At 49.1% G+C, this 14,287-nt stretch overlaps 1 protein-coding gene across 1 annotated transcript in view; it reads left to right on the top strand.

Moving 5' to 3' along the window:
* ITGA9 (integrin, alpha 9) overlaps positions 1–14,019 on the top strand; it is a 263,996-nt gene extending 249,977 nt beyond the window's left edge. The window contains exons 28-29 of the mRNA XM_004676316.2: positions 5,108–5,227; positions 13,921–14,019. Coding sequence (XP_004676373.2) covers positions 5,108–5,227; positions 13,921–14,019 — 219 coding nt within the window. The remainder of the gene's footprint in view (positions 1–5,107; positions 5,228–13,920) is intronic.
* The last annotated feature ends 268 nt before the right edge of the window (positions 14,020–14,287 follow it).

The raw sequence follows: 14,287 nt of genomic DNA, 5'->3' as shown, positions 1-14,287 counted from the left end.
ACCAGGGAGGGCCCATTCTTTTTTTTTTTTAAGATTTATTTATTTATGCATACAGGACTGGGATACAGGCCAGAGATGCAGGGATGGTGAGAGGATTCACCATAGAGAGAGTGGGAAGCAAAACAGGCAGATCGTCGAGTACACTGCTGAGGGGAACAGCGGGCGGGTTAGGAGAGGTCTCCAGCGCCATGTGGTCACCTCCGGGGCAGGCGTGGATCGAACTCATGCGGAAGTGGCTTCAGCTTCTTAGTGCTGTGCTTTAACCTGCTGCACTACCAGGGAGGGCCCATCATTCTTTATCATTATTATTTTATATTTTTTATGTTATTCTTCATGTTGTGCCTTTTTCCATCTCAGCTATAATCCCCGTGGACTTCCCACCATCACTTCACCCATGTGCCATCACCATAGTCCCATGTGCTCTTCCCACCCCTATTTTTTTTTATTTTTTTAAAGCAGTTTTTTTTTAAGATTTATTTATTTATGCACACAGAACTGGGGTACAGGCCAGAGGTGCAGGGGTGGTGAGAGACTTCATAAAAGAACAGGCAGATTGACGAAGTACACTGCTGAGGGGAGCAGCAGGCGGGTCAGGAGAGGTCTGTCACGCCATGTGAGTCACCTCGGGGGCGGGGATCAAACTCAAGCTGAAGTGCTTTTAGCTTCTTAGTGCTGTGCTTTTAACCCACTACGCCACCAGGGAGTGCCCCCCACTCCTATTTTGATCTTGCTCCTCTCTCCTCCCCCATAGAAATACCATATGGTTTCACTCATAGCAGGAGTGTAAAGGATCATGGGAAAAAATACACACAGTAAAAAGAACATCAACTAACAAAAGCCAGAGCCCGTCATTCCTAACATGGCCTCCTGCCCTCCCTCATATCTCTCCAGTCACATCCTGATCATCTCCCTTTCTCCTTGTTCATTCTGATTGCCCCAACCCCCCTGTCTGCAGCCAACTTTTCACCCCTATGAAGCTCACTCCTGCCACAGGGGTTTTGTACATGCTATTCTTTCTCCTTGGAATGATGTTCCCTCAAACTTTTTGACTGGTTCCCTTCTTATTCTTTAACCCACAGCTCGATACTTCCTCAAGGAACTCATTCTGACTGCTATGCCCTCAGAATTATTCCTATCCTTGGGGAACTCTCCAGACTTATAATGTTGCATTTATATATCTAAGTTGCCAGTATTCTTAACAAACCAGAAGTTCCATGAGGAAAAAACTGCATGTTCTATTCATCAGTGACCCCACAGTCCCTGACATAGAATGGGGCAAATACACATTTACTAAATGGATGAATAGACTCTTAGGTGGGTGGGTGAATGAATGTATTGACAAATGGATGGATAGATGGACAGACAGAATGACAGATAGACAAATGGACTGGACTTTTCATAAAGAGATAGTATTGACAAGTATATTTTTGAAGTAGAAAGAAGAAACACATACTGAGGACTCCCAAGTCCCACTCTTTTCTGATGTGGACAGAATCATACTCATTTCAAGCGAGACAGGAATGTGGCCAGGATCCCCCCGCTCATTGGTAGTGAAGCCGAGCACTGGTCGTCAGTCCTTCTTGACTGTATGTGTAGTCCTTGCTGTGCTTCTCCCGCTGGATTTTTGTGTGAGATGTGATTCTCCAGGATGCCCAGGTCATCCACTACAAGTGAGTTTATTGGAGCTGTGATGTGCAGGAACCAGCTCTGCCGGAGCGTAAAGCACGCATCTGAGATGAGCAAAATCACCAAAAATAATCAAAGGTTAAGCACACATTCCGGAGAGCGACAGGGCATTCTTGTGGAATGTACTAGACTAAACTGTAGCAGATATTCTTCACTGTCTCTGTCCGCAAACCAGACCTCCAGCGTGGCTTTGCCAGGATGCAGATTGCAGACACCAAGGGTCAGGCAGCTGGTCTTAACAGCTGACCCCCGATGAGCTCAGCACTTCATTGTCAGTAATAATGCTTAGCAGACTTTTACTCTATGCCTGTGAGCCTGGTACTTTCACCAAACCCTCTTGCTTCTCCTGTTCCCATCTTACAGAGGAAGAAACTAATTATAGTATCTGATTGCATCTCGCAACCATAGCACCTCATAGTTCATCTGTCCAAAACACCTTGAGAGAGGCTGTAAATGTGGGGGGTAATTTGATCCATAGCCTTTAAGGGGCAAACCTAAATATATGAATGTCTGTTTTTAAAGATAAGAATCTCTTGTCTAAATCTGATAGAAAGTAGTAAATCTAAAAGGACAGATTTTTAAAAATATTTATTTATGCATTCAGAACTGGAATACAGGCCAGAGGTGCAAAGGCAGTGAGAGGCTTCACCAGAGACAGAGTGGAGAATAGAACAAGCTGACGGTCAAAGTACACTGCTGTGGGGAGCAGCGGGCGGGTCAGGAGAGGTCTGCCACGCCATGTGGATCACTTCGGGGCAGGAATCAAACTCATGCTGAAGTAGCTTTAGCTTCTTAGTGCTGTGCTTTAACCCACCAGGGAGGGCCCTAAAAGGACAGATTTTAGTGATGTTTCTGTTCTACCACCTCCCACCCCAAGTATTCCTCCTTCAGGATTGCCTAGTACCTGTAAATCATACATTGGTATAGCCTCCAAAAAGGTAGGATGGATAATTAAATCGTAAGGCAGTCACACAGTGGAACATTATACAGCAGTGAGAACAGACATGCTACAACTAGATGAAGCCCTAAACATTACAGAGAAGGAAGCCAGATGCTGTAGTTTGTGCCGATTCATTCCAGTTAGACTGAGGGCAAAAGGAGGCAAAGCTAATTCTAATCTGTTCTAAGCCAGGGTGGTGATTGCCTTTGATAGGGGTGGTAGAGGGCTTCTGGGAAGGTGGTCAAGTTGTATCTTGATCTGCGTGCTGGTTACACAGGTGCATGTAGTGTTCAGTGTGTGAAGATTCAGTGAGCTGTGTGCCAACCATGCATAATTTCAGAAAATTTCATAATTTCCTGAACCACCTTGCCAGCGATGAGCATGCTGCTATGGAAGGCGCATCCCCCTTTTGCTGAGGGTCGAGCCTGCGAGAGGCTATGCTGTGGCTCTGCATGTACTCTCCCCTTGAATTCTTTGTGTTCTCTTTCGTCACCACGTGGGAAAGCATGGCTTCTGCTCTGCTTAATTTCCCTTGAGATGATGCTCAGGATTCAGGATCTGCAGGTGAAGCAGTGGCAGTCCATCTTTCTCATCAGTGGCAGCCTTTGCCCTGCCCCCAGCACACTCACACCTCTTCTGCTGCAGCTGTGGGGAGCATTGTGATAGATTATCACTTCTGCCTTCCTTATCACCAGGAAGGAGACAGCAAATGATTCATTTAATCAACATCTGGTCAAATAGGACCCCTGTCAGCCAGCTGTGCTGTGGTGTGGTAGGTAACAAGCTCAAACCTGGCTAGAGTTCAAATCCTGATTCTGACTGAAGCTACATTGCCCGTTTCCTTTCTGATTTCTGTAAATTGGGTGCAGAATACCTTAGGGGTTAGACAAGAGGTTGTAAGAAAAGCCCACAGCCCAACACAGAGCAGCTTTCAAGAAGTGTTAGAAATGGGAGCCAGTTCCTAAGAAGGCCATAGAAACAGTGAAGGCAGCATCTAAGTCAGCCTTGTGTCCTTCAATGCTGAGGCATGAACAGGGGCAGGGTTTGAGCTCTGTGACCAGCAGTGCTTCTGGGAAGGCCAAATATTATCATCTGGCCTTCAGGATGCAGCTGAGTTTAGCTAGACCTTCCCCAACGAGGAGGTGGGCATTCCAGACCGTGAGTGGGCCAGCCAAGAAAGGCAGTGACCGCCATGACTCGGGCTTTGGCCTCTTCAGCAGTGAGGAGCTTGAGTGGCACATTGTGGGTGGTAGGGAACGTGATCTGGCAGCAGAGGACACAATGATGCTTTGACTTCTACAAAGCCAAACTCCAGGGCAACCACTGGGTATTAAAGCAGAGGGCAGCTTTGAACTCGGACATGTTAACAGTCAGTTCCCTGGCTGAGGGTGGGGGAGGTGATTTGTTTGCCAATTTCTGTGGTGTAAATACCTTGCCATGGCCCATTGCAAGTTTCCACGGCAGTGACAGATGAGGACTTGGGAAGAGATGCATACAGCTGGCTCTTATGTGCTTCTGTGAGCCAGTGTCAAGACACCATAGAGCTTCTGCCAAAGTTGGGAAAATTTAAGGTAGTACATAGATATGTTGCTTTTCACTGACACACCCCCAAATTTGTGTAATGTTCTACTGCACTTTTAACCTCAATTTAAAAAAATAATAAGTTTTTAAAATATAAAGTCAGTTTCACCTCAGACCAAGAAATCTATGTCTTATACATTACCTTAATATATGTCTTTTAATTAATTTCTTTTTAATTGAGCAGTACTTGGATACCCCTGTCAGGCATCACCACTGTAGTGAACCATCTCTAAGTCACCCACCGTCCAACATCGTAGTCCATGGTGCTTCCTTTCTTCTTTGTTTCTGCCTCTCCCCTCCTCCCCCCTAAAGTGCTTTTCAAATTTGTGAAAATTTGCCTCAGCAAGACATGGCTGTAGCTGCTTATGGCCCCAGTTAGAAGCCAGAACACGGTTCCTTGAGGGAGTAGCGTCAGCGTGACAGGCATTGCCCTGCATCCACCAGCAGACTGCATCCTTCCCCATGGAGTCTACCCACTACGAGGCACTGGCACTCATCAGCCAATCACTAAGTCACACATGGAGCCAACCCAGGGCAGAAGCATTGTCTTATATGGAGGGCACGTCTTCTTAGTCACAGCCTTCATTAAAGAGAGACTTGTGATCTGTTGTGATCAAAAACACAGTGTACTCTTTAAGTTTTTCACCAACTCCTGCAGGTTTTTAAATCATCTGTATCATTAGAACTCTTTTCAGTACTACAGCTTGGTTGCCCAGTGACTTTTCAGATCTGAGTGAAAAAAATCTATCCATCTACAGCCAGGGAAGGATTCAACAGAATCCTAGTTGTTTCAAGAACAACTAAAGAGTCTGAACTGGCTCGGATGTTAAGCCCTGGTGAGCTCCCCACCTGCAGGCTCTTCCACCTGGACAACTGTCTCACATGGGCTTTGCCTCCTAGGTGGTCTTCGAGGCCTTGCACAACCTGGAGCCCCGTGGCTACGTCGTGGGATGGATCATCGCCATCAGTTTGCTGGTGGGAATCCTCATCTTCCTGCTGCTGGCCGTGCTGCTCTGGAAGGTGAGTCTGGCAAGAGCAGGCCGTGTGGCCCCCACCAGGCTCTCCCTGGAAGAGCTTCCCTTTGGGATGCCTTTGTGGTACAGGTGCAGCAAAGGGTCCCTCTTAGGCAACTGATGGGATTCTGACCCATCGCGAGGCCTTCATGATTGAAGATTGAGTCGCATTAGAGGAAACAAAAATCTCACTCCCTTTCTCCCTTCCCTAATACTGTCACCCCCAGTCCTGACATAGGGTGCTGGGAGCCTATCCCCAAAACAGGTGCTTGGATGAAAACTGATGGGACTGGGGTGATTTACTTGTACTTGAGGAAAATACAGAAAAGGAACTGCAGGAAGCTCTGTTCTTTCCCCGCGTGGAAAAGGAGACTGTCCAGGAGACCAGCACCTGGGATGGGCCATCATCCTGTGTGCTCTGCCTCTTGTCACTGTCTCTCAAGGAGCAAGGGGTGTCTGCCCCCTAAATGTAGGTGGTCTCTTTGGCTCATGCTGTCCTCCCAGGGACCTGGAAGGCGCTCTCTTCTCCAGCTTGTTGGTCAGTGGTGGTGCAGGGTCATTGTCAGGCGAAGTGTGTCTCTGCCACTGGGCGATGACATTCCAGGTGAGTGAGGTCTAGGACTGTTCTGCTCTGCTGTGTCCCCAGCTCTGACGACAGCACCAGGGACCATAGCTGGAACTTCTCACAGCCCTGCTTTTCCAGGGCTTCAAGTTTCTTACATTATTTTGAATGGATCTTTAAATCCAAATCATTTCTTTGGGATTGCAAAATAATGGCTACTAACTTTGGCTACTGTGATCAAAATAGCGATCATAAGTAGTGACATCACAATAAGAGAAAGAGGTTGTGAGGCACTCAGGAGTCCATGCCCTAGAGATCACCATGGGGAGCACATCCCCGCCAGCACCTGACCTTTAGTTCTGCTCTGTCGGCACGGACTAGGTGTTCTCCTAATAGCATCCCGTTTTTGAATCATATGTTGAATTTTCTGGCAATACGGTTGGTTACCTCTAAATTTAAAACAGTGAGTGCAATGAGCTGGGAAAAGTAAAGTAAATCTATTTCAGAGGATCCAAGAAGTCTAAAGACACAGGGGACAGTGTGTTGATTGTACATTTCCCAGACTCACCATTGCACTGGTTGCTTTGAGTTCTGAAGCACTTCAACCAAAAAGACATCGGCATTGGGAGAAAAATGTACTGAGCCCATTCATTGGAAATCAGTTTATCTTCCAGACTTCAGGCTACCATTTGCATCTTCATTTTCTCAGATCGGGCAAAGCCTGTTTCCAGTGCTGCTAAGGCTGCAGGTGTCCGCACTTCCTTGGCCTGTTCTCAGTGCTAGGTGACTCCCGATTTCACACCTCTCTAATAGTGCCAAGTGAACATGCCAAATATTTATATAGATCCTTCATTGTGTCCTTAAGACAAAACTCTAGAAATGCATAGTTAAGTGCATATTTTATTACATGCTGCTCATGTAATAAAACCTCTAGAAAAACCTCTAGAAAGGTCCTCCCCAGTCACCCTCCCATTAGCAGTGTAGCAAGAGTGACCATTTTCTTGAATATTTGCAAGCAGTAGATACACCTTAAAAAAAAAAAAACTGCCGATTTTTTGTTTGTTTAATTTACATGGCTAGATGGATTTCTAGTTCTCCCTTCTGCTCCCTGCCCAGACAGCCTCGGGTCTGCGGGTGGAGAACAAAACCAGTTCAGGGTTGGGGATTGGAAAGCAGGCAAGGCTGTGGGGTTGTGTGCGTGTATGTATGTGCACGCGTGTGAGAGAGGCTTCCTGCTGCTCAGGCTTTGTAAGGAGGGGGCCACCGTCCTCCATGGCTAGAGTGCGAGACTGACAGGAACAGAGAAGGGAGCCCAGGGCACCACACCCCCTTCTCATACGGCATGCACACCCTTCCTCTGGCCACCCCACTTGGCTGTGCTCCCCAGGGGTGCACATGTTTCTGCTCCTCTTACCTGTCACTGCTTACCTTTGCTCCAGTTGTTTCAGAATGTGACTCCTGGAGGTGACTGTTGTGGAGGAGCCAGGTCACCCAGTGTATCAAAGAGCCAGACCCAAGAAAGGAGACCTGGCCTCTGCCATGGGTTGGGAGGGATGGCAGGGCTGTGGCAGTCCCACGACCTGGACCCAGGCGCCGTCTTGCCATCACTGAAGAGGTGGAGGAAAGTTGATTGTGCCGCTGCCCCGCCTTGAGCACCTCAGCGGGTTACAGCTTGGCTTAGTTGGGTCAGATGCATTTGTGGCTAACGGCAAGGAGTTAGCAGGGAGAGAATCTGGCTGAGCCAGCTAACCAGATGGATAGGGCCGATGAAATGTCGGATTATTCTGAAGACCACATATTTCCAAAACTTCAGCTTCAGACTTGTCAGCTCCATTTCCTGTGTCTGCCTTCTCAGATGCCTTAGGTGTAGTGATTGGAGAGCCAGTGTCCGGGGACAGCCCAGTGCATAGCGGCCTGGTCACTGACGAGCCTGAAGCCCAGCCTAACACTCACTTGGGGAAGTCTTCGTGGCTTGTGATTTGATGGCTAGTCGCAGTTCTCATACAGTTCCCTCCATTCCTTTCAAAGGAAAAGCCACCAAGTGGTACTCTAGTGGCCACTCCTGCCAGGAGACACTTCACCTGGGGCCTCTAAAGACAGCTGGGTGACAGGCAGCCCCTGCCCCTGCTGGAGCCCCATCTCTCGGTGCCCCTTTCAGAGTAGCTCTCCATTGCTACCTGTGGCTGCTTGTCGCTGCCTGGAGCTCATGAGCCAAAAGTGGCTGTACCCAACTATTTGTCACAGTGGCCTAAATCATGGCATGGTGTCGAACATGGAACAGAGTGGCCGGCTGTGCCAGTGCAGTCTTTGTGGCCCCTGGGCCTTGGGTGAGCACACTTGATGCCTGCAAGATGGCAGGACCCTCCACTCAGCAGAGTACAGGAACCAGGCCCGGGACAGCCGATCAGAAACCTCATTCCGTCCTCAAGCCTTCAGGGGAAAGCAAAGGCCGAGGCTGAGCCAAGACACTCTTGGGATGAGGAGGACTTGATCACCAGCCCCTCATCACTGTGGTCCCACTCACAAACCTGTCATCCTCTCTTTATCTAATACAGAAACCCCTTTAGGGTCAGCAAGTGCCCTTCGCTGTACGAACTCCCTGCTCTTTCCACTGAGGCATTCAGCTGCCTCCCCGCTCAGCCCCTGACTCTGGGCAGACCCCTGAGCCCCACGGAACGCCCGCTGGCACCCCAGGCACTCCCTCATGCTTGGCGGCAGCCAGCCTTGGCTCCAGTGCAAAATCCACAATGAGGGCCCCAAGCTAACCAGACCCTTCTTCATACTGAAATGGATCCTAATCAGCTTTCCCAAAGCCGGGATGTTAGCAGACACTGGGAGCCATAATTTAAACTTTATGTGTGAGGATTACAGTAGCCTGCCAAACCACCATGCAGGAGAAAACTTTGAAATCCGAAACTCTTCTAGGGGAGAGAAATCCAAATGAGTCCCCTCTCTTTTCCTTTAGCTCCTGCCTGGGGTTGAGGCTGCCTGGGCCTTTGCTCACTGCTTTCAAGACCATCACAAAGACTGGTGATGAGGAGGGAGGTCCACTGTCAGAGGTCGAGTGGGGATCACCCCTGCCTGTGACTGTCACCTTTAAGAAGGGCCTTCCACTCCTTAAGCCAGCCTTTGAATCTAGGGGGAAGAGAGAAGATGCCAGCAAGTTTTTCCGTGAGAAGAAAAAGCCTCTTTTAGGGCCCCAGCCTTCACTCTCCCCCCACCCCCTCCGCTCCTTCCACACCCTCCTTGCTCCTCTCCCACCGCCCTGTGCAGTTTGCCAAAACACACAGGCCACCTCTAAATGAAGGAGAAAAACTCCATGTCTCCTGCAGCTGCCTTCAGCCTACGTGCCCTTCCTCTCTCCCCTGTTGGCCCCTGGTGGAAGCCGAGAGAGCCTGGAGCAAAGGGCAGGGCCTGCGGCTGCCCGGCAGCCTGGGACGGGCCCCTTCTCTGGAGGCCTGGGGCCTGCAAGCTCTTTCCTTTCTCAAGCAGTGAAGAGCCAGGCTGCCGTGTGTCTGCTGCCCGCCTTGAACCCTCTGTCAGCTGGGTCTGTTCCAGGAGCGTGCTGCTTCAGCGCTGCTTTTGGGCTCCTGGTTTTCATTTGTGAGCATTACTCTGACCTCAAGCAGAAACCCTTAGAAAAATAAGTCTGTGAAATGGCTCAGAGAATGTGTAAAGTTTGGCAGCCCCTCCAGGGGTCACTGAGGTTATCACCTTTCCTGCATCCAGGCTCTGAGCTCTGTCCTCTGAGGAGAGCACAAAGAGATGGAAAGCGCCCAGCGCAGACACATGTGCGTGCACACACAAACGTCTTTCGCGCTGTTGCAATGAAAACCATGTGCCAGACTCAGTGGGGGCTTATTTATGTTTGGAAGTAAATATTGGGCTTATGCTGTGCTGTCGACATCCCCAGACAGAGACATGCTGTATAAATAGTCAAGTCGTTGAAGAGATCCATAAACATGAGACCCTGAGTTAGTCCAAAGAAGGAGTTTGTCCAGTGTGCAAAGCATGGCTGATAAGGAGGCAACCCAAAGGCCAGGGAGGAGGACATGGGGAGCTTGTCAGCGGAAGACCCCATGGAGTCATGTCGCCAGTCTCTCACTCACCCCAGATGAGCTGGGAAGAATGTTGGGGCAGCAGAACTGCAGACCCCAGAAGCTGGGGGTCCTCGTAGGCCCCATATGCCCTTGCAACTCCTCTGTAATTAGGGCAACTTGGGGGAGATCTGCTGTTTGCCTAGGAGTATTGTGGCAGTTTTTTGATGAAAGTTTCTATCAGAAAATTGTGTGAGTCTGTCAAGAGGGTTCAAGAAGCTGCTCATCAGGCTGCAGGCTCCATCAGGACCAGCAGACACAAAGCTAGAAGGCACACTGCTCTCCTGGCTTGCAGCTGAGCAAAGCTTGGCAGGAGTCTCTTCTCTGGAGCGTCTATGAGTGTTTCCTCTGCTACAGACAGAAGAGTTACAAACAGAACCTTTTGCCCCTCAAGTGGCAAAGCAAGCCCTGGAAGGTTCCAGAATAAGTGCGGGAAAACACTGACTCCATTGGATTGGAATTGAGTGTGAAGCTGCTGAGGATCCAGCTGAACTCATCAATGAGCATTTCCCAGAACCCTCAGCGTGGGCTCAGCTGGCAGCAAAAATCAGTTTGCCCAGTGCTTCCCACAGTAACTATGCGCGCTAGTGAGTGAGGTGTGTGCCCGTGGGGGCTGCTGCCAGGAGACAGGTCTGAAGTCCAGAGTGACCATGATTTTAGAATGTTGTCATTCTTTATCCTTTATGATATACCTGTACTTTTTCACGTACTTTTATAATGAAGTAATAGACTTTACCATAAAGATTGAAAGTTCGGTCTTCCAAAAGCTCTTTGCAAAAAAATTGACTTGGGGCAAGGACTCTGCTTTGTGTGGGCCTTGGAGACAAAGCTGGGTGTCCCATGGGCTTCAGTCCCAAGTCTGCTTAGGGGACTGACAGAACAAGCTGTCACAGTATCTCAGAGCTGGAAATAGTCTGAGAACATTTTTGGTCCCTTGAGAGAAAGATAGCAGGGTTCTGAGCCAGAACATGACCCATGCTAGGTAGCTGGAGTGTGAGTAGTCATCAGGACTTGGGGCTCCCTGGGCATAGGCCCTGTGAGCAGGCCCTGTGGCACTGGGCAGGCCTGGCAGGACGCGGGTATTTGGGTGACCAAGCAAGGCCACAAGGCCCAGAGCTGTGGGTTCTTATCAAAAGCCAAAATCAGGCTCTAAAAAGAAGCCCAAGTTGATAATCTCCTCTTCTGAAAGTTAGTTTAATCGTGTAATAAACAACATATTAATTATACATGGTCACAGACAAACCATATAGCACCTCTGGCAGACTAGTAAATGGCCCTGTGCCCCTTCCACCGGAAACTTTTACTTCCACATGTCAGAAAATTCAGAAAAATCAACCTACTTTGTTAGAAAGAGACACTCTACTGCCATCTGCTGGAATGAGTCACAATAACTTGTGTACTGGAGTTGCCTGGAAGGTGAATGGCATGGCTTCCGCAGGTGCAGTGCAAGCCCAGGACCCCACCCTACCGGCACCCTCTGGTCAGGAGAGTGGCTCATGTTTTAAGAAATGTTCTTTAGGATCCAAAGGACAAACACTTGTGGTATCCAGCTTCCCGACCAATGCACAGCACCCAGGTTGTGCTGGGACAGACCCTGCTGTGTTGGGGTGGGCGTGGCTTGTGAGGCTGTTTCTGAGAGCACCTGTACAGGTACTGTGGCCTGATCTGGGGTGGGATGGACTTGGGGAGGGGTTTTCAGGCCTAATATGGATACCAGTTGAGAGGATAGAGCGTTTCATGGCATCACCTCCGTGGCGTCTAATTTTCAAGGCAAGTCACAGGGCAGATCAGGTATGGGAAATAGATTCCACAACCTGGTGGGAATTGCTTCCAGGTCACATTGTAAAGGGTTTGGAGACAGGGAGAATAAAGGATTGTGGGCAGCTTTTGCAACTTGTCGCTGTCACCAAGTGCAGATGAGGTGCTGGGTGCTCAAGTCCCAGACAAAGCAAGAAAGGAGTAGCTGCTCGATGCTGCTTGATTGGTGTCACAAGAAATGCCTCTCACTTCCCTGGAATTAAAAATCAGTCACCTGGAATTACGGAAATGTCACACCATCCACCATGTTGTCTTAGAGAAGCTTCTTTGCTCACTGCAGTCAGCTTATGAAATGAGCGCACAAGGCCAAATTTACGCAGTCACCACACTTTTATCTTTGAAGGTCGAGGTTTCAAGCAGCAGCTTCCGAGTTGCCACTTCCACTAAGTTAGTTTGCTTTCTAGCCTTCTGTGGCTGTACTCTGAAGGCCACAGTGATCTCTTGCTAATGATCCACAACGTTCAGGCCAAACCCTCCTTCTATACCCTTTGCCGAGGGGAGAGGGGTTGCATTCGAGGAGAGAAACGCAGGCATCAGGAAGTATTCTTGTGCTGAGAAGAAGCCTCCAGAGCTGCAGGCATGAGAACTCAATGTCTGCTGTGGAATTGGCCACAGGGGTGGAGGCTCAGAGCTTGCAGCCCTTGCCGATGGTTTTAAAAAACGAATTACTCCTTCCCAGTCATTCAAACTGCATCGACTTTGCCGACTCCACTCAAAATGAACACTCAAGTTCTCCTTGGAAATGTGGGTGTGTGTTTCCTGGCAGCTCCCTTGACAGTACTCATCCCTGGCCAGGCCAGTGAGCCCCCATTTAGGAGGTGGCAAGAGAGTGCAGCAAGGCAATTCTGGCCCTTAACCTGCTGCCCCATCTTGGAGGGGAGCTCTTGCTTGTCAGGGTGAAGAAGCATGAAGACAAAGACACAGTTAACACAGAAGTGATATGTGCCTGTTGGAGCTGGGTTAGCTCAGTGATCAACTTGGGGCAGCTTTTTCGTGTGCATTTTCTGTGGGCAGCGGGCCTCAGAGACTGCTAATCTCCTGTGTTCTCTAATACAACTCCGGGAAGTCTAAGGACCGGTGGCACCATGTACATGCCATGCAACAGGGCTGCTGGCAGAGGGCCAAATGTGTATGTGTATTTGAAGTTTCTTATGCAAGGAATAGAAGAGAGACTTGGAAGCCAAGTTATTTTGGGGAGAGATGATGTCAGGAAAAATTGATGGGGGGAAGGGAAGCAAGACAGGGAAGAAAAGGACGCCAATAAAGGGTGTGTTATAAAACCACCCACATTGTAGGCGAGCCCTGCTGGGAAAGCTTGCTACCACGTGTGCCCCAAGCCTGTCACACCAAGGAGAGCTGGAATATGTACACCCCCTCCAGTCGGCCATGGTTATAGACAGATGTAGGGAGGAATGTCTGGTCACAGCTGCTGGGTCTTGCCAAGCACAGGAGGAAAGAACAGCTTTGAGCAACCAAAAATGCATTCGGTGTCCAATCTGTGGTGACTGTGTATGAAAAGCTAGACTAGTTTTTCTGTTTGTGAAAAGCCACATGACATCAGAAGGGAAGGTCACATCAGAACTAAGAGCAGGGAAACTGTCATTCTGGATGGAGAGGCGACACAGTGGTAGGAAGCCCAAACTGTCAGTGGTGGTGCCCCCGCAGCTTGGGCTGACAGCATTCAGAGGACCCTGTAGAAGACAGCAAGACAAACGCAGACTGCTGACACTCTAGGAAGCCTATTATGTGGCTGCAGTAATTATCCAATGATTCACAATGGCAAATATCTCTCAAGATAATAAGTTTATGGAAAACTGAATAAGCTCCAGAAACATCGGGTCCTTTGTCTCTTACCACCTTCACTACTCTATGTTGTAAGTCTCTGAAAGAGTGACTGTTTCTCAAACTTATTTGACCATCAAACCTTCTTTATTCCCAACCCCTTTTGAATCACTCTCAGGAACTAGTGTTCCCCAGCACACAGCTTGGGAAGCACTTGTCAAGGAACCAGTTATTATAAGGCAGCCTACAGGAGACCCACGTGCATTAAAAAGTGGCTCCACATAATGCCTTTTCTCAATCGGTCTATGGGGAGGAATTTTCTCCATTGACCCCTCCTGACACCCTGAGTGGGAGCCACGCTCCTCAGAGGCCAGGCTGCCCTGGGATAAACAAGCCTGACTCCAGCATGTCTAACCCACTTCTCCTCTCTCTGCCTTTCAGTTGGGCTTCTTTCGCCGAAGGTACAAAGAAATTATAGAAGCTGAGAAAAACCGGAAAGAGAACGAAGACAGTTGGGACTGGACCCAAAAAAACCAGTGACCCGCCACGCAAGTCTCGTGACCTGACGTCCTCCTGTTGTCCTTGATCTTTGTATCTTCCATATTTGGAAGAAAGAATCTTCTCCAGATTTTTCGGAGGCCCCAATGATGCTGTTCTCTTCCTCATTTTCTCATGCCCAGTGCCCACCGAGGCAGCCATTCTGGCCAGGCCCCATGCCTCAAGCCTCCGCCACGTCCTTTTCAAGATGAACTCTGAACTTTGGAAGCAAACTACCAGAGCCAAGCAATATTTATGGATGCAACATGCG

Source organism: Condylura cristata, unplaced genomic scaffold (assembly GCF_000260355.1).
Source record: "Condylura cristata isolate star-nosed mole 26May11 unplaced genomic scaffold, ConCri1.0 scaffold00004, whole genome shotgun sequence".
Classification (NCBI taxonomy): domain Eukaryota; kingdom Metazoa; phylum Chordata; class Mammalia; order Eulipotyphla; family Talpidae; genus Condylura; species Condylura cristata.
This window is presented reverse-complemented; position numbering and strand designations above follow the sequence as displayed.